The 25025-nt window shown below is 43.5% G+C and overlaps 1 protein-coding gene across 2 annotated transcripts in view; it reads left to right on the forward strand.

Annotated features, from left to right (window-relative positions):
- SPON1 (spondin 1) overlaps positions 1 to 12766 on the forward strand; it is a 273050-nt gene extending 260284 nt beyond the window's left edge. Inside the window, exons 9-17 of one of the 2 annotated variants that reach the window (XR_009702213.1) lie at positions 505 to 645; positions 1098 to 1173; positions 2190 to 2372; positions 4707 to 4877; positions 4961 to 5128; positions 5941 to 6105; positions 8118 to 8381; positions 10102 to 10838; positions 11633 to 12766. Coding sequence is in view for 1 of the 2 variants with exons in the window: in XM_061201480.1 (XP_061057463.1) it covers positions 505 to 645; positions 1098 to 1173; positions 2190 to 2372; positions 4707 to 4877; positions 4961 to 5128; positions 5941 to 6105; positions 8118 to 8381; positions 10102 to 10265 (1332 nt within the window). In the remaining variant the exon portion in view is untranslated. Of the gene's footprint in view, positions 1 to 504; positions 646 to 1097; positions 1174 to 2189; positions 2373 to 4706; positions 4878 to 4960; positions 5129 to 5940; positions 6106 to 8117; positions 8382 to 10101 lie in introns of both variants that reach the window. The other variant, XM_061201480.1, reaches the window with a different exon arrangement.
- The last annotated feature ends 12259 nt before the right edge of the window (positions 12767 to 25025 follow it).

Genomic DNA, 25025 nt, shown 5'->3' on the forward strand with positions numbered 1-25025 from the left:
AGAACAATCTAGAACAGACGTTGGTAAACTATGGTTTGGGGGCAACCTGGAGTTTTCTAACCCAGCCTCACGCATTCGACCGCATGTTGTCTGGGGCTGCTTTCTCACTACAACTGAGTTGAGTCGTTGCACACAGTTGGCCCACAAAGCCTAAAATATTTACCATCTGACCCTCTGCAGACAAGTTTGCCAACTCCTGGTCTAGTGGGAAGAAATCTGGATTCAGACCAACCTGGTTCAGCAATTTCCTAGCTGGAAATGGCTCTCTAAAACTCGGCATCTTCATCTGGGCATAATCCTACTGTGTACATGGGAAAATTTGAAAGTATAGATCTACAAATGTTCATGCACAACACATGGCATGAACAAAATTCTGTAAATATAAATAGCAGCTATACTTGTTAAATTCCTTTCAAGGTTTTTGTTCTGATCATGTATCAAATTTTTGTGGTTTTTAACCAGTTTTATTTCCCACTCTCTGTATCTGTGTTTTCTCCACTACAGTCACCCAACAAGCCCACAATTCCCCAGGAGAAAATCCGACCCCTGACCAGCCTGGACCATCCTCAGAGTCCTTTTTACGATCCAGAGGGCGGGTCCATCACTCAAGTAGCCAGAGTTGTCATTGAGAGAATCGCTCGGAAGGTACTGGGTTAGAGCTCACCCTGGCACAGACCCTTCCCATCAGGAGACCGGACCCCTTTCAGCTCTTGAATCATGGGGTCCCTGGCATATTCAGGATGTGGAATTCCTGGGCCTCCCAGAGTTTCTAGAATGCAAATTATTCATAAGATATAAATGAGCAAAATGAACATGGTGGTACAGTTTGACGCTCAACCAAATGATTTGCTCCAGGTAACTAGGCTTCATCATGAATGCCATAATCAATTGCTAATGTCTGCCATGGGTCAGGAAGTGGGAAGTTGTGGCTTTACTGCCATTTCTTTTTCCGGTCAGGTTGTAAAAGGGGGCCCAGAACTCCGTCATGGCCTAGGATTTGTATACAGGGTGGGCATTTGATTTTATATCCTCTTTCATCTTTCCCACACACATTCCGTTCTTTAATGTGAGCCCTCCAAGTAAAATTCCCTTTGCAGGGGGAACAGTGCAATATTGTACCTGACAATGTTGACGATATTGTAGCAGACCTGGCTCCAGAAGAGAAAGATGAAGGTAAGTCGTCTTCCTTTGTTGCAGGTGGCAACATAAATTGGGAACTAAACATAAACTATCTTTTGGGAAAGCAATTTGCTAACATGTTTTAAAAGCCACAAATATATTATATCCTTTGATTTGGTAATCCCTTCTTTGAGGATTTCTGCTTGAAATATAATTCACAACAAGACCAAGGCTAGGCACAAAGTATAAGGGAATTGGTGAAGGTATGACACTGGAGTATATATTCAACAGTATCAGGCAAATGGCATTTATATAGGCTTCACAGTACTCAGATGACTCTCTGCTTTGATTCTCACACTAGCCTGTGAGGCAGGAGTGGGTCCATCCACCTCCCCAGCAAGGAAAGTGAGCCCAGACCCTACAGTCAGGAGGCAGTGGCAGAGCCCTGGCTTCAGCTCAAGTTCTCTCATAGGATCTGGAGCCAGACAAGCTGGGCTCTCCTCCTGTGGCCCTGGGCAAGAGGCCCACCTTTCTACCAGTTTCCTCAACTGTAAAATGGGGATAATAGAAGAACCCGCCTTGTAGAGAGCTGTGGTAAGGAGCTAATGGGATAAGACAAATACGGTTCTTAGAGTGATGCTGGCACATGATAAGTGCTCAGTGAACACCGGCCACCCTTATTCTCATCACGACACTGTGTATGGGTCACCGGGAGGATGAGAACCACCACACAAAAAAACCTGTTTCCCCCAAATTGCCTGTGATATGCCTGCACCTGTGTGGAAACGATGCCTGCCAGGTGAGGGGCCTGTGTTCATGTGTTGAGGGGAAGGGACAGTAAGAGAGTCTTTCCTTATTATTAAGTTACTTAGATTTTTATTAGTGGAATGCCCGAACTATAATTTTGAAAGGGAAGTGAATGGCTGCTTGCATCCCCGGAGTACCCAGGCTCCCGGAGGCTGGGCAGACAGCGGGGATTTTCTTGTCCCCGCGTGGGCTCGTCTGGGGAGAGAGGGCCAGTTACAGCTTCCACAGGCTCCCAGGAAAACCATGTCACCTACTCTTCCCAGATGACACCCCCGAAACCTGCATCTACTCCAACTGGTCCCCGTGGTCCGCCTGCAGCTCTTCCACCTGCGACAAAGGCAAGAGGATGCGGCAGCGCATGCTGAAGGCACAGCTGGACCTCAGTGTCCCCTGTCCCGACACCCAGGACTTCCAGCCCTGCACGGGCCCGGGCTGCAGTGATGAAGGTGACGAGACACCCAGGCTCAGGAAGGGAGGGTCCTGCCTGGCCGTGCCAGCCTCTCATACCTGGTCAGGCAGCACCCCCCCAATGGGGCACTAGGACCCTGACTGTATTTGTCAGTGGGGACCACCAAGGGCAGACTCCCATGTCCAACAGTATCTTGAGGGCTGTGAACACAGACATGTCTTATGACATCAAAAGAATTCTTGAGATTAACTGACCACCCCCCCACCCCCTATACCCCGCAGCCATGGAAGAAAATAGACACAAGTTACTGAAGAGCTAGCACACATCTTATTTATGACAAACAACAGATAGCAAGCTGCCTGCTTCTGGGCCTTAACTTCAACCTCTTTTTAAGAAGCAGGTGAACAGGTTGGCCGAGATTGAATCTAAATCATTGCCCTAATTCTGTGTCATTCATGGACCCCCGTGCACGTCCTACCTCAGCCTGGCTCAGAGCCCTCAGTTCCTTGCATCAGGACCTTTGGACTGATTGCAGCGATTCTGTCTCTCCTTGTAACTGGTCAAAGGTCAGGCTTGAACTATAAGCTTGCACCGCCCATGTCATGATGGCTCAAGCTTCAACATGGCACTACTCTGATTGCTGTGCAAAGGCCAGCTGCCTACTTCCCAGGGTACACTTCCTCTCTCTGACTGAACAGATCTATACTCTGTGCTCTGATCCTAACTGTCTCAGAGGTGTAACAAGGCAATAGGAAGGGATGTATAGGCTGGGCTGGTTTATGGCAGGAAGAAAACCATTTCCAAGCTGAGGATAATTGAAGAAAGCTCACCCGCCACTGCAGGTCATTCACTCTCTGGCTCTTCCTGGGGCACAGTCTTAAATACCTCTCCTGGCTGCACTCCACAGTGGTTTGTTGCTGTTTGTGCCCATGATAAGGCACTTCAGAGAGGAGTGAACCCTGCATGCACAGGCCATTCCTACGAAAAGGCAGGGAGGAAGTTGTGACAGGACTGGCAACGCTGGAGGCTCTTTCTCTTTCTTGGGGTTGAGGAGGGGAGGCGGATGGGTGGGCTGTCTGTGGCCTGCAGTGGGAGCTGAGATCTTTAACCACTCCCTCTACAGGGGTGGAGTTCAGGTGGCTCCCAGGTGGTAATGACAATTCTGAAACATGTTGGGCTATGCCTGGTGGTGTAGTTTTGGTGGTACACAGCATCAAATTTACCAACTATTTTTAATTGTACAGTTCAGTGGTATTAAGTGTGTACACACACACACACACACACAGAGTTAGGCAATCATCACCACCCTCTATCTCCAGAACTCTTCATCTCGCAAAACAAACTCTAGACCCATTAACCACTAACTTTCCATTCCCCCAACCCCTGGCAACCACCATTCTACTTTCTAAGAATTGACCATTCTAGGTATCTCATATAAGTGGAATCATACAGTATTTGTCTTTTTGTGACTGGCTTATTTCACTCAGCATAATGTCCTCAGGTTCATCCACGTTGTAGGACGTGTCAGAATTTCCCTGGGTCTAATGTGGGTTCCAGCCATCTTTATTACTGCACCGCCAGCAAGCACTGTCTAGCAACCCTGTCCATAGGTTCAATAACAATGTGTAGGCATCACCCATGTGCACATGACAGCCTGCGGACATGTGCAGGAGGCTTCACACTCTGACTTCAGTCCTTCTTTCTAGCCTCATCTCCCAGTGCCGCACACAATACACTCTGTACAGGTTGTTCAAGAGCTGTTCCCTTCACCTTAAATACAGATATTCTCTACCCAACAAAAGTGCACTCAGATGTGCCCTCTTCTGTGAAATCTCACCCAGAACTCCAAGGAGCATCCCCATTCCAATCTCCTGGGCTTATGTCTGTTGTCATATTTTCAATACATAGAATTATTGCAGTTTATGTGCCCATCTCTCGTTCTGGAGTAGAACAAAATCCATGTCTTACACATCTTTTTAACCTCAGTACATACCACTAAGCAGTCAGTAAAGATTTACTGACATGAGTAAATGGATGGGTGGATGGATGACTTCATTTCCCTCTTCTTCTCTAGAACTAAACAGGCAAACACACATACACACACACTTCTATCCATCCAAGCATCTTTCAAATGTGTTGTCATGAGACGAGTAATCCTGAGTGCTCCGTGCACCTGGAAAAAGGCATTTCCTTTAAAGAACAATTCCTAGTTTAAAGATGTGTGCCTTTTATGTCGACTTCCATCCTCAATTGCCTAACTGCCCCTGAATGCCAGCTGGCCTTCTTGATGCCCGCCTTTGGGGAGTTCGGTTGGTCGTGCGGATCCCGGCGTCGTGGCGCCCGGTCTGCAGTATCTGCTCCTATGTTGCAGACGGCTCCACCTGCACCATGTCCGAGTGGATCACCTGGTCGCCCTGCAGCATCTCCTGCGGCACTGGCATGCGGTCCCGGGAGAGGTACGTGAAGCAGTTCCCAGAGGACGGCTCCGTGTGCACGCTGCCCACTGAGGAGACGGAGAAGTGCACGGTCAACGAGGAGTGCTGTGAGTGGGGTGCCGGGCGGGAGGGGCGGGCGCGGGGCTCCTGAGGCTGCCAAGGCGACGCTAAACACCGCAGGACTCCCCAGCTCCCAGCAGCTGCCTGATGACCGAGTGGGGCGAGTGGGACGAGTGCAGCGCCACCTGCGGGATGGGCATGAAGAAGCGGCACCGCATGGTCAAGATGAGCCCGGCGGACGGCTCCATGTGCAAGGCTGAGACGTCTCAGGCAGAGAAGTGCATGATGCCCGAGTGCCGTGAGTGGGTGTGGGAGAGGGGACAGAGGACCACAGCAGCCCTTACTATTACCACCGTCAAGGCTTGGCAGGTGCAAGAGGAAATATGGACCCCCCCCCCCATCCTTGCAGGGCACTTCTAGGAGCAAGATGAGAGCTATAGGTGTGAGGACATCATCCAGACCCAGAGAGAGTGGCCTCCTTTGAGAGGCATTCTGAGCAATGCTGGGGTGGCAAACTGGTGGCCTCTGGATAGAATTCACCTGTAGCTGTGTTTTATAGGGCCCTATAGTATCTTTTTTTTTGGCGGGGGGGGGATACATGTAGGCAGGTTGTGCATTCCTCAAGTCATCACAGACCCCCTCACTCTTGTTCTATGTTGGACTTGCCTGTGGCCCCATAAAGCATTACAACCCCTGCTCTACGCACAGATGCACACACGCACCCAAGTACATACACATTCTAGCGATTTCAGCACCAAAGTGTCCAAAAACACATCATTGACCCTATCTTTTAGTGCATGGTTCTTGGGGCACGTGGGATGTTTGTGTCTCTAGTAAGATCCTACTCAGACCCTCACGGGTGCTTCAGGTGGGGACTTGTGTATTCATATTACTGAGCCACATCATGAGCACCAGCTGGATCAGAGGAGATGCAGGAGAGTGACAAGAGCAGCAGCTAGTGGCCTGTGGAGCCACTCCTGGTTCCAGGGGGGTCACTGCGGTTATCTGAACCCATTGGTCAATTTCACTTTAGTCAAGGGGCCTGAGTGGGGGACAAAGTGTACGGGGCACCAGATCAAAGAAAGCAAAGGGAGCCTGTTCTTGGTCTAGACACCATCCCCTGCTTGCTGTCCCCGTGGTCCGAGTGGAGTGACTGCAGCGTAACCTGTGGGAAGGGCATGCGGACCCGCCAGCGGATGCTCAAGTCTCTGGCCGAACTCGGGGACTGTAATGAGGAGCTGGAGCAAGTGGAAAAGTGCATGCTGCCTGAATGCCGTAAGTCCTGGAGCTCCTGGAAGCCACCTCTCCTCTCCTCTCCTCCTGCTAACCAGCCCTGGGCTAGGTCGTACAGTTATGACTCTTTGCTGGGCCCTGGATCTCTGTTAGTACAGTTATTTAAACTCTCAATCTTCTCAGTAGTAAAAGGGGATCCCACTAACCATCTACAAAACACCCAAATTGTAAATGGCTGTGAAGCCTAAACAGGAGACTTAGATGGAAAACAGCACAGGCTCGATAAAACTTATTTCATAGTTCTCCACCCCCCGCCCAAGTTAGAGGCTTGTCTGACCCATGGGATTTTCCAAGCTTTTTAATTCTATTCCTCCTCCCTGTGACCAGTTTATTTACCCATGACCAAAGGGCAGACTTTAAACCAGTGACTCCTGTACCTTTGCAGCCTTGATAAGAAGACAGGCCAGCAAGTCAACAAGCTCAAAAGCTCCATGCCCACCCTCATCTCCTCTCAAATCTCACAGAGATTTGAGAGGAGATGAGGGTGAGTTTTATCTGGGGACTAATTTCCAAGGAGAGAGCCCATTTTTCTGGCTGGTCTTCCATGAGAGCTTCCCTTTTCAGGTGGTGGAAAGTCAGACACACTTGCTAAGATCTGTTTTCTGGCTTTCTCTGAAATGCACTTGCAGCCTTCCGTGCTTCCTCCCCTTACTCAGGCTGCCTGCCCGGGGACAGATCCCAGCTCTGTCCCTTACTGGCTGCATAAACTTCAGCACATTACTTAGCATCCCTGTCCCTCATCTGTAAAATAGTGAGAAAAACTTCCTAGGTTGCTCTGAGAATTAAACCACATAATTGGTACAAAGTGCCGAGCACTGGACTCGGGAAGTGCAGACCTCCACCAATGTTACATATTACAGTTCCTGAGCTGTTTTAGCCAAAGTCATGTGTGGAGATGACCCAGACCATCAAATTAAACAAAGCCTGGGGCTTTTACTAAAATCTACCCCATGTTCAACACAGCTCACCAGAGCTGGGGCTCCAGAATGTTCTGAGACACTGTTACTGACTTAAACAAAACTCTATATCCACAGGGTCCAGTGAATGAAGGGAAAAGGAAAAGAACATTTATGGAACACTTACTGTGGGCCAGAAACTGGGCTGAGAGCATTACTTCACTTAATTCTCACAACCTAATGAGAAAAATAACATTATCCCCATGCTGCAGATGGGAAAGCTGCCTGAGCTCCCACAGGGAGAAAAGGCCTAAGACCATGAACAAAATGAGTTTTTCCTAGATCCATCCAGCCGGGCCCTCACTTTGCAAGGGAAGCAGAGTTTGGAAATCATTTGCCTCCCTAGGAAGCATCCTGAGAATCACTCTAATGGGTTATCTTTCGTCCACATTTGTGAGATGCTGGCTTAATGAGAAGACTTTGCTGGATCTCTTACCAAGATAAACCATGACACCACTTGCTACTGCCCCGCTTCTCTACTGAATTTCCTATTTCTGACTCCTGTGTTTTTTGCAGACTGCCATATATAAGACCCAGGATGATATCGAGAACAAGAGACACTGCCTGGGTCTTACTGCAAAAGTCACAATGTCCTTAGTATTAGTCCACGGGGGCAGCTCTGGAAAATGGCACCAGTGAACTGTGCCTTCCCTCAGAAAATCAGGGTCCTTGGCTGTGGGAAGCTAGTCTGTACCACTTGAGGCTAATTTGACAATATTCTAGAAGCTTAGAGAGCAAGGCAAGAGGCTTTGAACTAATCTTCAAGGTCCCCCCCAAAAGCCTTCTCAAATCATAAAGAGGGCATAGCATGTGGGTTTTGATCTGGGCACCAATCCTGCATCTACTGCTTACCAACCGTGTGGGCTGGATAAAGTCAGTCTGTCTCTTGGAGCCTCAGTTTCTTCTTCTGTAAAATGGGGTAACAGCACCTGCTTTGCATTTCCCATAGGCTTGTGTTGAGATGTTCAAAGGAGAGTATAAGTGACCATATCTTGTTTCAGACATGAGATACACTCACGCCCATCTGTGTCTTGCCAGCCATTGACTGTGAGCTCACCGAGTGGTCCCAATGGTCGGAATGTAACAAGTCATGTGGGAAAGGCCACATGATTCGAACCCGCATGATCCAAATGGAGCCTCAGTTTGGAGGTGCACCCTGCCCGGAGACTGTGCAGCGGAAAAAGTGCCGCATCCGGAAATGCCTCCGAAATCCATCCATCCAGAAGCTGCGCTGGAGGGAGGCCCGAGAGAGCCGGAGGAGTGAGCAGCTGAGGGAGGAGTCCGATGGGGACCAGTTTCCAGGTACTGCCAAGTGTGAGGCTGGCGTTCAGGGAGATGTCAAAGCAGAGTGGGTCTGGAATAACTTGTAGGAGTTTGCCAGTAATACAAGGGCATCCCAGGCAGCAGGAGTAGTCATTACAATGGCACTGAGATACCAAAGAGCAAGATATGTTCAAGTAGTAAGTGGAAGGCAGGAGGAACACAGAGTATGGCAGAGGGGAGGCAGGAAACCAAGCTGGAGAGGTAGGGTAGGGACCAGACCATGAAAGGCCTGCTGATGACTTGATTCTGTAGGTGAAGGTTTTAAGCAACAGCGTGACTTTAACAGGCCTGTGCTGAGTGGTTTGGCGGTGGCAAAAACAGAGGCACAGAGGCTGGTTAAGTTTTCTCTGTAGCCCAGGAGAGAGATTATGTGTCCCACTCCTCCTGCATAACTGAAGGAGTTCCAGGACTTAAAAAAAACAAACAAAAAACACAAATCCCACCTAGAGCTTCACTGCTGAATAAGCTGATCCAAGCCAAGAGTGCAATATCATCAGCAAAATGATGAAATGGTAGTTGGGAAGATCCACGGTCAGTCTTGGGTCCAGGCCAATTGATGGTCTTTGGATTCCCTGGAGTGGGTAAGGAAGGTGCCGCATATAAGTGAAGGTTAATGGGTTTCTATTTTTAAAGGTGCAGCTCAAATTACCCCTTTTTCTTTTCTCTTCTCTTCCTTAAGACATTACACCTCCATCTAGGACTAGAGAAGTGCAGATATGCGGAGCTACCTGAAGTTCACTATCTTTCCACTAGGGAGCTGTTCCCATATCAAAATGTTGTCTATTGCACATGGTGGTCAGTTGGCCAGTCAACAAACATTATGCCCAACTATGTGCCAGGCAGGCACTATGACATAAAACTCAGCGTAGTATTGACTGGATAATCATAAATGTAATTAATTGGATCTACAATGGAGTAATGTATAGAGTGCTATGGAAGCACTTTTTTTTTTTTTTAAAGATCTAACCTAATATTGGGGTCAGGGAAGTTTTCTTTGAGAAAGTCATGTCTATTTACACAGGAAAAATAATCAATTATACCTGAGTTAACTTAGTACTGGAGAGGCTAAGTACTTGGGGGAGCAAAGCATAAGAGTGAGTGGTTAACTGCTCCTTGAGTGGCTGCAGCATTAACAAGTCACCCCAAAACAAATGAAATTAACATGATTCTGTAGGGCAGCGACTTGGCCTGACTCAGCTGGCTGATTCTTCTGGCATCTAGCTTAGGCTCTCAAGTCGCTACTGCCAGGTGGTGGCTCAGCTGGGGCTGGAAGGTCTAGATTGGCCTCACCTGTGTTTCTGGAGCCTCTATCCACGTGGTCTCTCCAGCAGATAGCCAGGCTTGCTTACATAGTGGTAGAAAGGTTCCCGACAACTTTTTTCAAGCCATGTTTGCTCATGTCCCATTGGCCAAAAGCAAGTCATAGAGCCAAGCCCAGATTCAAGAGGTGGAGAAGCAGACTCTGCCTCTTGATGGGGAAGAGCTGCAAAGTATTTATGGCCAATTTTTGCAGTCTGTCACATATAAGCTAACAGTCCCTAATAAGGACTCTAGCCATTATTTAATTCAACAAATCGTTACATACAAGAGCAGAAAAGCCCAGACAACTAACTAAGTTTGACAGCTGTTTACTAGAGTTCAGCTTCCTTGTTCTTTCCCTCGTGTCTGCTGGCCTAACCAGGTCTTCTCATGCTTTCAGGCTGCAGGATGCGCCCATGGACAGCCTGGTCAGAATGCACCAAACTGTGTGGAGGCGGGATCCAGGAACGCTACATGACTGTAAAGAAAAGGTTCAAAAGCTCCCAGTTTACCAGCTGCAAAGACAAGAAGGAGATCAGAGCATGCCATGTCCACCCGTGTTAACAAGGGTACACGATTCCCAGGGCTGCACTCTAGACCCCCCCCAGAGTCACCAATGGCTGGATTGTTTGTTTGCTTGTTTGTTTAAGGCAATTTAAATCGTGTACACTAGTTTTCATTTCTGCAGTGTGGTCTGCCCAGTAGTCTTGTGGATGCCAGGGACATCCTTCTGTACACTTCTTGGTGGGCACAGACTGAGGGGGTGCTCCCTCATCCTCAGCCAGCCCTCATCCAGCACGAGTAGCGTCAGCCACCTGTACTGAATGGAAACGTGTCCCTCTGGAGCACCCACCTGGGTGGCAGGAAAGAGACCCCGGCCTCCTGCACATGGAGAGGCAACTGTCTGCAGATGACTCTGTGCCTGGTGCCGGGGCGCAGCATGGGGGAGACAGTGCCCGTCAGGTGGAGTGCAGATTCCCCTCATTCTCGTCTGGCCTGCTCCCTCTTGCAGGAAACTATTGTTTGCTCGTCTCTTCTCATTTAGTGGAACTTTAGGGCCCGTTGTTGAGTCTCTTCAGTCATCAACAGTTCTTGGGGAAAACAGCTGGCAGACATGAAGAGAAGCACTGACTGATGGTGGGTGGCTTTTCTTCTTTCACTGAGAAATTCGTATGTATCTCAACCCCTAATATTGGTTCTTGATGCCCCAGAGGAAAGAAATGATGGCTGCTTTATTTGAACATAAGGTAACCAGTTCTTACACCTGAGGTAAAAGGTACTAAGTCTAGAAATCATTTTTCCCTTCTTTTTGGGGGTTTTTTGGACACAATTCTCTTAGGAAGCCAGCCTTATGAAACTTCTGATGTTAGATCCTTACTAGAACCAAGGCCAAGGCAGCAAAACTAGCCTCTATAGCAGTCCCAAACCTGAGTTTTTAAAATCTTCCGACACAGACTTTTAAGTTCTCAAACCAGTTTCTAACAAGAAAACATTTTTTCAGTTATGCAAACATTTTGTTAAATCTGTCCGCAGCCCACCAAGCCATTCCTTCAACAGAAATAAATACTATCTATCTCTCTCTGTACTTGAAAGGGTTTCTTAAGTCCTAAAATTTTACACATAGAAAAAGTGTTTCAGAGGCCAAGAAAGACGACAAATCTAGGGAGAAAGGAATGTTGCAGAATCAAGCTTGGCCGTAAAATCTGGTGGGACGTCAAACCTACGTCAGCCCTCCACACCAGGGGTCTGGTCCTCTGACACAACCATAGGCAAGATCATGGTTTCCCATCCCTTTCCGAGCACTCATAAGCACACCAAATTCAGGGAGACTGACTATCAAGGATTAGTGTAAAAGGTCATTTTACCGAGTTGCGTCCATCAGCAGTTGTTACTCATTCTTTGTTAAAATTACTGTTTCGTTTCTGTTGCAGGCCTTCTTTACCGTGCTTAATCCAAATATGTACCATGGATGAGATGCATACATTGCTTTGAATATACTACTTTAAGAATCTGCATTAAACACATCAGGATATTCCAAACACAACATATATATATACGCTATAGCCTTGAATCTGTACTATTTTCTTTAACACAAGAGAGACTGTTCAATAAAAAACTCATTGGGTCTGTCTTTTGTGTTTTAGTTTTAAACTAATTCAGTGTTCAGAAGGTTGGGTCTTTTTAACAATTGTTTCCATTTCAATCAGAGTCAGCAAAAGATATGCCTTTTGCACCCTCATTCTGGAGGGACCACTATTACCATTCCTGAGCTTTCTGGAGGTTTGAGTTGTTTCCAACATTATTTTTTTAATCTTTAAGTGAACCGCTTTCTCCTCCCACAACGCAGCACAAAGTTTAAAGAAATAAGAAGTTTCATTTCTCCTTGGACAAAAAAAAGTCCTGATACAGAATCTGCTCGCTTTTGCAACATTACTCTTAGCTACCCAGACGCATCCTTCCTCTCAACCCATGAAAATCATCAAAGTTCCATATAATAGCAATTCCTAAGTAACTCTAAGGACAAGCCACCCTAGTATCTCATGTTCTTATTTGGTCCCATTTTTAATCCAAATTTTGGAGACTTGAAACCAGGCAACTGGTTAATGGCTGAGAATGGGTAACATGTTTCTTGTTACATAAGTGTTAATTCTTTTTTGTTTGCAAGGGGGAATTTTTAAGAAACATCAAATCTCTTTCTTACCAAAGTCTTGTGTTTGTTAGGTGGTTTATAGTTTCTCTGGCTAACCAATCATTTTGGAAATAAAGACTTTTTACTACAAAAATGAAATTTGTTTGGACTTGAGATACCTGAGATAGTAAACAGATCATAAGACACCCAGTTAAAAATTGCCATATAAAGAACTATAATTGTGTATATATTTTTTTATCAATGCCAAACCACTTGGACTCCAATTTACATCCACATTTTAAGATGAAAATAAGTTCAGAGATATATTCCCCAACCAGACATGGGGTCACTCACCTGTCACCTTGCCAATGCATTATTTGAAGGAAATCTGTTGTAGCAAATAAGAATAAAGCCTGGGCTTCTTCAGACCCAGAATTGAAAAAGTTAAACAATTCTGTGCTGTTTTTAATTTGAACTTTGTGTATTAAACGTGTTTTAGGCATAGTCAAGGTCTGTGTACTTCTTCCAGGAAGTAAGGATACATTACACATTCTCACATGACAACAATTCTCCAGAAACTTAGTCCAGGTCAAGTCCACGGCTAAAACGGCAAGACAAAAATTCGCAATGTCAAATTATTTCTGTGACCTAACAGCCCATGTTTCAGTTTAAAGGAGTTAAATATTAAACTGTACTAGGACTGTGCAGTCCTTTTTCCCCCCCGAGTTAAATATTTATATCCTAAAGAAATGGACAGTATTGTCCAAATAAGACTAAACATAAATGTTTAATCTCTAATTACAACACAGAATCACGGAAGACAAGACATTGCACTCTTTGGTGCTATTAATTTTCATAACAGACAATTCATTTTGTTTTTCATATTGCCCAAAGCAGGGAGAATGAATTAAAATAGTCCCTTTTGAAAAAGAGTGAGATACTGTAACAAACTATAAATAGCAGCTGAATGCTAGTGAGCATGAAGACAATTTTTCAATTTAAATCCTTTGAAATCTGTGAGCAAAAGATCTGTACTAAAATGTCAAATTTAAATAATGGCATCCCTGCTTTAGAAACACTGTCAGTACGCTCTGTCGGGCAGAGAGGAAGAAGTTGTACAACGGTTAAGCATGGGTAGCCTGGGTTCAAACCACTGCTGTTATTTTACCTTTTCTGGCCTCAGGCTTGGTCACAAGCTTTCGTACACTGAAGGATGTCTCTACCCCACCTCCACAATTAGCCAGTTCCCATCTTGAGAGTGAGTCCTGATGGTAACCTGGCAGTAGATTCACTGAATGTGTTTTACCCCGCCAGTCCCCTGCTTCCTCATAAACCAAGAAATGCCCACTTTGTGCTGAAGCTGGCTTGAGCTGCATTTCTACCACTTACGACTGTAAGTGTCCTGACAAATAAAATACACATGCAATACTTTTACGCAGCTATCATCAGAGCAAAATGCAACTTTTCACTCAACATAATGTCATAACGGGAGATACCATTCATTATCTATCATTATCACTTTCTCATATTGCTCTGAATTCTTCATAAAACTCAGAATATGTGCTTAACTACTTCCTGGCTTTAGAACTGATTGGTAAAAGTTCTCGTATTTTAATAGTACTCATATTTAAGGTAGTAATCCTCATAGTTTAACTGTTATGTGTTTAAACAGTTTTCCTTTACTTCAAGTAATTTTAAGTATTAGAAGGGAAAGGGGCCAACATCTTATTCAAGACTACTGACTTGTTTACTACACTTGGAGTTTATAAAAGTAGAGTCTCTACTTTTTGCTAGTGTTAGCATGCGACTCCTACTGGGTGACCTTAACCTGGAACTTACTAGCCCATCTAAGAACTCAGATGGGCCACTCAAGAAAAATACTTGGATCTCCTGCTCCCTCACCCGCTACATTAGTGCTACTGAAAGAGAGACTGCAGCCTGGGAGCATCCACAAACTGTTCGTTACCATCCTACAATGAGAGACAGAAATTAAAAGCATTCAGAAACTTTTATAGTAATTTGATATTGCCACAATATCCGAGAGTATGATTATTTTTCTAACAGTTCATTTTTTGTATTACATTAGTAACTTATATCATTCCACGATGGTGAAGGTTAAAATTTTTTTAAACTGGACCTTTACCTCAGTCTGAGCAGCATTGCACGACGCCATTCTCACTCACCAGCAGTCAGAAAGGGAGGTCGCCTACAAACCACAAGCTTTTGAATCTCTCAAATGCTTATGTACCTAAACAGTAATAGCTGCTTCCAGACTTGCATACCTACGTATCTATGACTGAGTGCCCTGCACTGGCTCTTCTTCTTATGCCTCTAACATCCTACCCTATCAAGCAATTCAACTGCCCCATCACCCTCTGACTTTGCCACAGAATTTCTACAAGTAGTAACCCAAACTTACTTCCCCCACTTCCTTTTCCTCCAATCACACCACAACCCACTATAATCTGGTTCCCCAAGCAGACTGACCAAAACAAATCTCTCAAACTCATCAGCAACCTCTAAACCTGCACTGCTGACCCTTACCCCCCCAAATCCTTGCACAGCACTCAAAGCTCTTTACCACCCCTCAGCTTCCTTGAGAATAGTCTCCTGGGTCTTTCCAATTATGGGCTGCTTCTCTTGCCTTTTCCTGCCTTCTAATCTTTTAATTTCCTAAATGTTCATTCTCCCCAAAAGTGTTACCCTGGACCTTCTCTCAAACACACTTTCTATCTCAATCCACTCCCACCTCCTCAATCATTAGCTCAAAATAGATCAATTCCAAATCTGCACTTTTAATCCCTGCCTCTTCTTTCATGCTCCAATCCCCATTCCCCAATGCCTTCTGGACTAACCCTGTATGTAACTGCCACAATCACCAGATATTTTATTTCTATCACCAGAAGGTTGCCTGTGCTCCTTATTCATGCATCAAATGGTTTTCTGCACATGCCAGGCAAAGTTGGTAAAGCAGTAAACCCAAAATACACAGTTCTGCCCTCACAGAGCTTATGATATTAAGGTACAGGTCGGACAAGACAGACAAAATAATCACAGATGGGTAAGTGTCATGAAGTAAATACAGGGCAGTGTGGAATTAGAATGGGTGGTCAAAGAGGGCTCTCTGAGGTGGCACCTAAGCCAGGAGCAAAAGGGTGAAACAGCTAATGGCAACAGTCAAGGGAAACAAGTGATTTGGAAAATACTCTGCCAGTGCTAGTGTGTGAGAGAGCAAGTCAGCTTGAATGTGAGAGGCAGGAAGATGACAGATCCTGCAAAAGGTTTCCTTGTACACTATGGGAAGGGATTCAGATGTTAGTCCAAGTGCATTGAGATGATGACAGATTTTAAGCAGCAGCGTAACATTTAATTTAGGTCTAAAAAAGATCCCTTTGACTGTACTGAAGGAACGGCTTTGTGGGGGCAAAGCGGAAATAAAGACTACTTCACAGACTACTGCAATAACGTGGGTGTGAGACAGAGGGGCTTAGACAAAAGTAGCAGAACAAATGGAAAGAGAACAGATTCCATGATTCCAATAACCTCTCATCTAACCAGCCCTCCTTAAATCCATACTTCTCCATCATCCATACTACACTAGACTGAATTCGGGCACTCCCTGTTCAGAAACCTTGGCAGTTTCCCATTATATACAGAAGGGCCATCATATTTAAAGCCCTCCACAACCCAAGCCCAGTCTACTCTATAATTTTTTCCCCACTGCATTAAAATCCTTTTAGATTAAGGTTCCAATCCCAGAATACACCCTGCATGCTGCCAGCTCTGTGCTTCTGCCCGGGCTTTTCCCCAGCCATTCCAAACCTCACTCTTCTCCTCTCTTCCCACCTCAAAGCCTACCAATCTGTCAAGCTCCAGCGAAAACATCACTTCTAATTAAGAAGCTAAGCTCCCTCAGATTTTCTAGGAGGAATATAAAGTATCACTTCTGCTGGACCTGAGAACTTTCTGCACACTCCTCACACTCTGCCTTAACTCTACCCTCTCGACATTTGTTTTTGTCACTCTGCATCTTCCTCCACTAGACACTGAATAATTTGTAGGAAGGAAATCTGTCCATTCCCCAGAACACCCAATAAAGCCTTACACAAAGAAATCTGTTCAAATTAAAATGCTTTTAGAAGCCACAACAAGACAGCAGGAGGGGCACTTTCATGACATAATCAAATCCCATGCCTGCCGGATGGGCGACCCACAAACTGGAAAATAATCATATCACAGAGGTTCTCCCACAAGAGTGAGAGTCCTGAGCCCCACATCAGGCTCCCCAGCCTAAGGGTCTAGCATCAGGAGGAAGAATTCCCAAGGCATTTAGCTTTGAAGCCCAGCAGGACTTGAGTGCAGGAGGTCCACAGGACTGGGGGAAACACAGACTCCACTCTTGGAGGGCACAAACAAGGTTTCACGTACACTGGGACCCAGCACAAAGCGGTAACTCCATAGAAGCCGAGGCTGGACCTACTTACGAGTCTTGGAGGGTATCCTGGGGACGCAGGGATCCACTGTGGCTCACTGCGGGGGGCAAGGACACCAGTGGCAGAGGACCCAGAGAATACTGCTGGGTGTGAGCTCTCCTGAAGGTCGCCATTTTGGCATCAAGGCCTGGCCCTACTCAGGTTTCAGTGCTGGAAAACCTCAGGCTAAACAACCAACAGGATAGGAACACAGCCCCACCCATCAGCAGACAGGGTGCCTAAAGCCACACTGAGCTCACAGCTACCTATAAACACATCCCTTAACATGGCTCTGCCCACCAGAGGGACGAGACCCACCAGTGGGCAGGCAGCAGTCCCTCCCACCAGGAAGCCTTCACAAGCCCCTGGACCAACCTCACCCACCAGAGGGCAGACACCAGAAGCAAGAGGAACTATGATCCTCCAGCCAGCAGAAAGGAGACCACAAACAAAGAAACTCAGACAAAATGAGACAACAGAGAAATATATTCCAGACGAAGGAACAAGATAAAAACTCACAAGAACAACTAAATGAGGCGGAGACAGACAACCTACCTGAAAAATAATTTACAGTAATGATAGTAAAGATGATCCAAGATCTTGGAAAAAGAATGGAGGCACAGACTGAGAAATTACAAGCAGGGTTTATCAAAGAGCTAGAAGATTTAAAGAACAAACAGAGATGAACAATACAATAACTGGATCAAAAATACACTAGAAGGAATCAATAGCAGAGTAACTGAGGCAGAATGAATAAGTGAGCTGAAAGACAGAATGGTGTAAATCATTTCCACAGAAAAGAATAAGGAAAAAAGAATGAAAATAAATGAGGACAGTCTCAGAGACCTTTGGGACAACATTAAACACACCAACATTCGCATTATAGGGGTCCCAGAAAAGAGAGAGAGGGGGCCTGAGAAAATATTTGAAGAGATTAGAGTCGAAAACTGCCCTAACATGAGAAAGGAATCACTCACTCAAGTCCAGGAAGCGCAGAGAGTTCCACACAAGATAAACCCAAGGAGGAACACGCCAAGACATATTAATCAAATTGACAAAAATTAAAGACAAAGAAAAAATATTAAAAGCAACAAGGGAAAAGCAACAAATAACATACAAGGGAACCCCCGTAAGGTTATCAGCTGATTTTTCAGCAGAAACTCTACAAGCCAGAAGGGAGTAAACGATTAAAGTGATGAAAGGGAAAAAACTACAACCAACAATCCTCTATCCAGCAAGACTCTCATTCAGATTCGACGGAGAATCAAAAGTTTTACAGACAAGCAAAAGCTAAGAGCATTCAGCACCACCAAACCAGCATTACAACAAATACTAAAGGAACTTCTCTAGGCAGAAAATAAAAAGCCACAACTCGAGTCAAGAATATTATGAATGAGAAAGCTCACCAGTAAAGACAAACATATAGTAAAGGTAGGAAATCATCCACACACAAATATAGTTTCAAAACCAGCAATCGTGAGGAGAGTACCAATGCAGGATATCAGAAATGCGTTTGAAATGAAAAGATCGGCAACTTGAAACAATCTTGTTTACATATAGACTGCTATATCAAAGCCTCAAGGGAACCACAAACCAAAAATCTATGTTAAATACACACACAAAAAAGAAAAAGCAATCTAAACACATCACTAAAGATAGACATCAAATCACAAAAAAAGAGGACAAAAGAGGAAGGGAAGAAAAAGACTTCAAAAACAAATCCAAAACAATTAACAAAATGGCAATAAGAACCTTCATATCGATAATTATCTTTAATGTAAATGGATTAAATGCTCCAACCAAAAGACACAGACTGGCTGAATGGATACAAAAACAAACCCATATATATGCTGTCTACAAGAGACCCACTTCAGATCTAGGGACACGTACAGACTGAAAGTGAGGGGATGGAAAAAAGGTGTCCATGCAAATGTAAATCAAAAGAAAGCTGGAGTGGCAATACTCATTATCAGACAAAATAGACTTTAAAATAAAGAATGTTGCAACAGCCAAAAAAGAACAGTACATAAAGATCCTGGGATCAAGCCAAGAACAAGATATGACAATTGTAAATATATATGCACCCAACATAGGAGCACCTCAATATATAAGGCAAATGCTAACAGCCATAAAAGGAGAAATCAACAGTAACACAACAATAGTGGGTGACTTTAACACCTCACTTTCATCAATGGACAGATCATCCAGACAGAAAATCAATAAGGAAACACAGGCCTTAAAAGATACATTAGACCGAATGGACTTAATTCATATTTATAGAACATTCCATCCAAAAACAGCAGAATCCACTTTCTTCTCAAGAGCACATGGAACATTCTCCAAGTCAGATTACATCATGGGCCACAAATCAAACCTCAATAAATTTAAGAAAATTGAAATCATATCAAGCATCTTTTCTGACCACAATGCTATGAGATCAGAAGTCAACTACAGGAAAAAAGCTGTAAAAAACACAAACACATGGAGGCTACACAATATGTTACTAAACAGTCAATGGATCACTGAAGAAATCAAAGAGGATATCACAAAATACCTAGAGAAAAATGACAACGAAAACACAACGATCCAAAACCTATGGGACGCAGCAAAAGCAGTTCTAAGAGGGAAGTTTATAGCAATACAATCTTACCTCAGGTAACAAGAGAAACTTCAAATAAACAACCTAACCTTATACCTAAAGTAACTAGAGAAAGAGGAACAAGCAAAACCCAAAGTTTTGAAAGGAAAGAAATCATAAAGATCAGAGCAGAAACAAATGAAATAAAGATGAAGAGAACAATAGCAAAGATCAATGAAACTAAAAGCTGGTTCTTTGAGAAGATAAACAAAATAGATAAACCTTCAGCCAGACTCATCAAGAAAAAAAGGGAGAGGACTCAAATCAATATAGTTAGAAATGAAAAAGGAGAAGTTAAAACTGACACCACAGAAACAAAACATCATAAGAGACTACTGCAAACAACTATATGCCAATAAAATGGACAACTTAGAAGAAATGGACAATTTCTTAGAAAGGAACAATCTCACAAGACTGAACCAGGAAGAATATATGAACAGACCAATCATAATACTGAAATTGAAACTGTGATTAAAAAACTCCCAAGAGGGACTTCCCTGGTGGCTCAGTGGTTAAGAATCCGCCTGCCAGTGCAGGGGACACAGGTTCGAGCCCTGGTCCGGGAAGATCTCACATGCCGCAGAACAGCTGAGCCTGCACTCTAGAGCCCACAAGCTGCAACTACTGAGCCCATGTGCTGCAACTACTGAAGCCCACGTGCCTAGAGCCCATGCTCCACAACAACAGAAGCCACCACAATAAGAAGCCCGCACACCAAAACAAAGAGTAGTCCCCACTCGCCGCAACTAGAGAAAGCCCGCGCACAGCAATGAAGACCCAACACGCCAAAAATTAATTAATTAATTAATTAAAAATAAAAACTGCCAACAAACAAAAGTCCAGGACCAGATGGCTTCACAGGTGAATTCTATCAAACATTTAGAGAAGGGTTAACACCTATCCTTCTGAAACTCTTTCAAAACTGCAGAGGAAGGACCACTTCTGAACTCATTCTATGAGGCCACCATCACCCTGATACCACAACCAAAGATACCACAAAAAAAGAAAAGTACAGGCCAATATCACTGATGAACACAGACATAAAAATACTGACCAAAATATTAGCAAACCGAATCCAACAATACATTAAAAGGATCATACACTAAGATCAAGTGGGATTTATCCCAGGGATGCAAGGATTTTTCCATATCCGCAAATCAGTCAGTGGGATACACCACATTAACAAACTGAAGAATAAAAACCATATGGTCATCTCAGTAGATGCAGGAAAAGTTTTTGACAAAATTCAACACCCATTTATGAAAAAACTCTCCAGAAAGTGGGCACAGTGGGAACCTACCTCAACCTACCTAATAAAGGCCGTATATGACAAGCCCACAGCTAACACCATTCTCAACGATGAAAAGCTGAAAGCATTCCCTCTAAGATCAGGAACAAGGCAAGGATGTCCACTGTCACCACTTCTATTCAACATAGTTTTGGAAGTCCTAGCCATGGCAATCAGAGAAGAAATAGAAATAAAAAGAATCCAAATTGGAGAAGAAGTAAAGCAGTCACTGTTTGCAGATGACATGATACTACACATAGAAAATCTAAAGATGCTACCAGAAAACTACTAGAGCTCATCAATGATTTCAGTAAAGTTGCAGGATACAAAATTAATACACAGAAATCTGTTGCATCTTCCTATACACTAACAACGAAAGATCAGAAGGACAAATTAAGGAAACAATCCCATCTACCATCGCATCAAGAAGAATAAAATACCTAGGAATAAACCTACCTAAGGAGACAAAAGACCTGCACTCTGAAAACTGTAAAATGCTGGTGAAAGAAATCGAAGATGACACAAACAGATGGAAAGATACACCATGTTCTTGGATTGATAGAATCAATATTGTCAAAATTACTATACTACCCAAGGCGATCTACAGATTCAATGCAATCCCTATCAAATTACAATGGTATTTTCCACAGAACTAGAATGAAAAATTTTTTTAATTTATATGGAGACACAAAAAGCTCCAAATAGCTAAAACAATCTTGAGAAAGAAAAACGGAGCTGGAGGAATCAGGCTCCCTGACTTCAGACTATACTACAAATCTACAGTCATCAAAATAGTATGGTAGTGGCACAAAAACAGAAATACATTAGATCAATGGAACAGGATAGAAAGCCCAGAAATAAATCCACGCATGTATGGTCAATTAATCTACGACAAAGGAGACAAGAATATACAATGGAGAAAAGACAGTCTCTTCAATAAGTGGTGCTGGGAAAACTTGACAGCTACATGTAAAAGAATGAAATTAGAACACTCCCTGACACCCTACACAAAAATAAACTCAAAATGGATCAAAGACCTAAATGTAAGGTCAGATACTATAAAACTCTTAGAGGAAAACATACGCAGAACACTCTTTGACATAAATCGCAGCAACATCTTTTTTGACCCACCTCATAGAGTAATGAAAATAAAAACAAAAATAAACAAATGGGACCTAATTAGACTTAAAAGCAAAGGAAACCATAAACAAAATGAAAAGACAACCCACAGAATGAGATGAAAATATCTGCAAATGAAGCAACCGACAAGGGATTAATCTCCAAAATATACAGACAGCTCATCCTGCTCCATGTCAAAAAAAACACAAACAACCCAATCAAGAAATGGGCAGAAGACCTAAATAGACATTTCTCCAAAGAAGACATACAGACGGCCAAAAAGCACATGAAAAGATGCTCAACGTCACTAATTATTAGAGAAATGCAAATCAACACTACAATGAGGTATCACCTCACACCAATCAGAATGGCCATCATCAAAAAGTCTACAAACAATAAATGCTGGAGAGGATGTGGAGAAAAGGGAACCCTGCTATACTGTTGGTGGGAATGTAAATTGGTACAACTACTATGGATAACAGTATGGAGGTTCCTTAAAAAACAATCCAGCAATCCCACTCCTGGGCATATACACAGAGAAAACCATAATCCGAAAAGATACATGCACCCCAATGTTCACTGCAGCACTATTTTACAAGCCAAGACATGGAAGCAACCTATAGGTCCATCGACAGAGGAATGGATAAAGAAGATATGATACATATATACAATGGAATATTATTCAGCCATAAAAAAAGAATGAAATCATGCCATTTGCAGCAACATGGATAGACCTAGAGATTATCATACTAAGTGAAGTAATTCAGACAGAGAAAGACAAATATCATATGATATCACTCATATGTGGAATCTAATTTTTTTTAAATGATACAAATGAACTTATTTATAAAACAGAAATAGACTTACAGGTATCAAAAACAAACTTATGGCTACCAAAGGGGAAACTTGGTGGGGAGATACAAATCGGGAGCTTGGGATGAACATATACACACTACTATATGTAAGATAGATAACCAACAAGGACCTACTGTATAGCACAGGGAACTCTACTCAGTATTCTGTGATAACCTATATGAGAAAAGAATCTAGAAAAGAATAAATGTATGTGTTACTGAATCACTTTGCTGTACATCTGAAACTAACACAACCTCGTAAATCAACTATACTCCAATAAAATTAAAATTTAAAAAAAATTAAAATGCCTTTTTTCTAAAAAGTACTTTGAAACTTTATAAGCAGTCACTGGTTAAGTACTTTTAAGTGTTTGAATGATACTGAGAAGTGATCACTTTATCATCATCTCCTATTTACCTGCCAGTTACCTGTTCAATGGCATCACTATGTATAGGAATGGGGAAAGAAAGAAATTAAAACAAGTGGTGACGAACAGTTAGAGGAGGAACAAGTTAGACCTTAAGTATATACAACTTTGTTACACTGAATTTTAATAGTCAAAGGATAAAGTATATATATATATTACAAAACTCTGAAGTCCCAAATTTAGAGAATCATCAGTGTAAGAGGTGTGTCAATAGGGCATAATGTTCAACTCTGAAACATTGTAAAGCCCTGAACAAACAATATAGGGAGAAAATTCCTAGGACAGAAATTCATGACTGTTAATTCAGGAAATCCTGCTTGAAAGAATTTCCACATTCATAAGAGATTCTGAAGTTGGGAGTGCAATTTCAAATGCTAAATGTGCTAAAGAGCAGGATTGGCAAACCATGGCCCACAGATCATATCCAGTCTGCCATCTGTTTTTGTACAGAATTATTTTTACAATTTTAAATGAATTTTTGAAAAGAATTCAAAAGATTAATATTTCATGACACACAAAAATGACATGGGGACTTCCCTGGTGGTCCAGTGGCTAAGACTCCGTGCTCCCAATGCTGGAGGCCTGGGTTCGAACCCTGGTCAGGGAGCTAGATCCTGCAGGCCGCGACTAAAAGATCGCGTGTGCAATCGTGTGGGCCCGTGGGCCCCAACTGAAAGATCCTACGTGCCGCAACGAAGATCCCGCATGCCACAACTAAGACCCGGTGCAGCCAAATAAATAATAAAAAAAAAAAAGGAGAAGAAGAAGAAAGAAAGAAAATTATATGAAATACAAACTTCAGTGTCCACAAATAAGGTTTCATTGGAACACAGACACATTCTTTCATTTATACATTGTTTATGGCTGCTTCGGCGCTACAATGGTAGAGCTGAGTGGCTGGGACAAAAACCACATGGCCTGCAAAGCCCAAGGTGATATTTACGAACCGGCCCTTTACAGAAAAAGTTTGCCGGCCCCCCAGCTAGAGAGGAAAACACAATGGCCACACAGACAAGGACTATTCATGTCACGAGACTGGCCATTCTCTGTGAGAAAAGATTTCAAGTCATAGATTGATGGCTACAAGGTACCTCTGATTATATGATGGAAATCAAATGCGAACGACCTCAGCTTCCAGTCATGGGAGTAGCATGAACCACATTTTACCCTCCTACCTTAGATAATCAGAAAACTAGAGTAAATATGTGAAACAGCACAGGACTACAATCCCTGATGGAAGAAAAACAAACTAAACCTTAAGACTGTCCTGGTTCTCTGCCTAGAGACACATTCCAGATTGCAGAGGGGATAGGGGATTCCAAGCAGGTCACAAATGTTTCCCTGAGCTGAAAAGACAGACACTGGAGATCTGGGAGTTTGAAACAGCTGAAAGCTGCAGGACGAAGTTCTGGAGGGGAGAGAGCCAAACAGAGAAAGAGCTCCAAAAATATGCAGAGGGTCAACGAGTCTTTGCTAAATATTAACATACGCATGTATAGGGTGAAACTCCAGGAGGCTAGGGAAAGAATGACCCAGGAGCTGCGAAAAGAATGGTTCCCCAGAGCTCATACTGGGACTGGGAATTGCCTGAGTTCCCATGAGCCAAACTGGAGTCCTCAGTGATTACACAGGGCATTCAGTAGAGACCCCAAAAAGGCCACACCTTAGTAGTGGAGCTAAACTATCCTGGGAAAAAAGCTACTTGAGTCTGCATGAAGCTTAAAAACAAGCCTTGAAAGGATCAAACTGAACTACAAATAAATTAACTGGCTACCAGAACAAAGCTCAAGAATCTTTAGATGAAGGCAACAAAATCTAGGCACCCAACAACATAAAATACACAATGTCCCGCATCTAATATCAATAAAAACTTACTAGACATGTGAAGGAGCAGGA

Source organism: Eubalaena glacialis, chromosome 10, assembly GCF_028564815.1.
Source record: "Eubalaena glacialis isolate mEubGla1 chromosome 10, mEubGla1.1.hap2.+ XY, whole genome shotgun sequence".
NCBI classification, from domain to species: Eukaryota; Metazoa; Chordata; class Mammalia; order Artiodactyla; family Balaenidae; genus Eubalaena; species Eubalaena glacialis.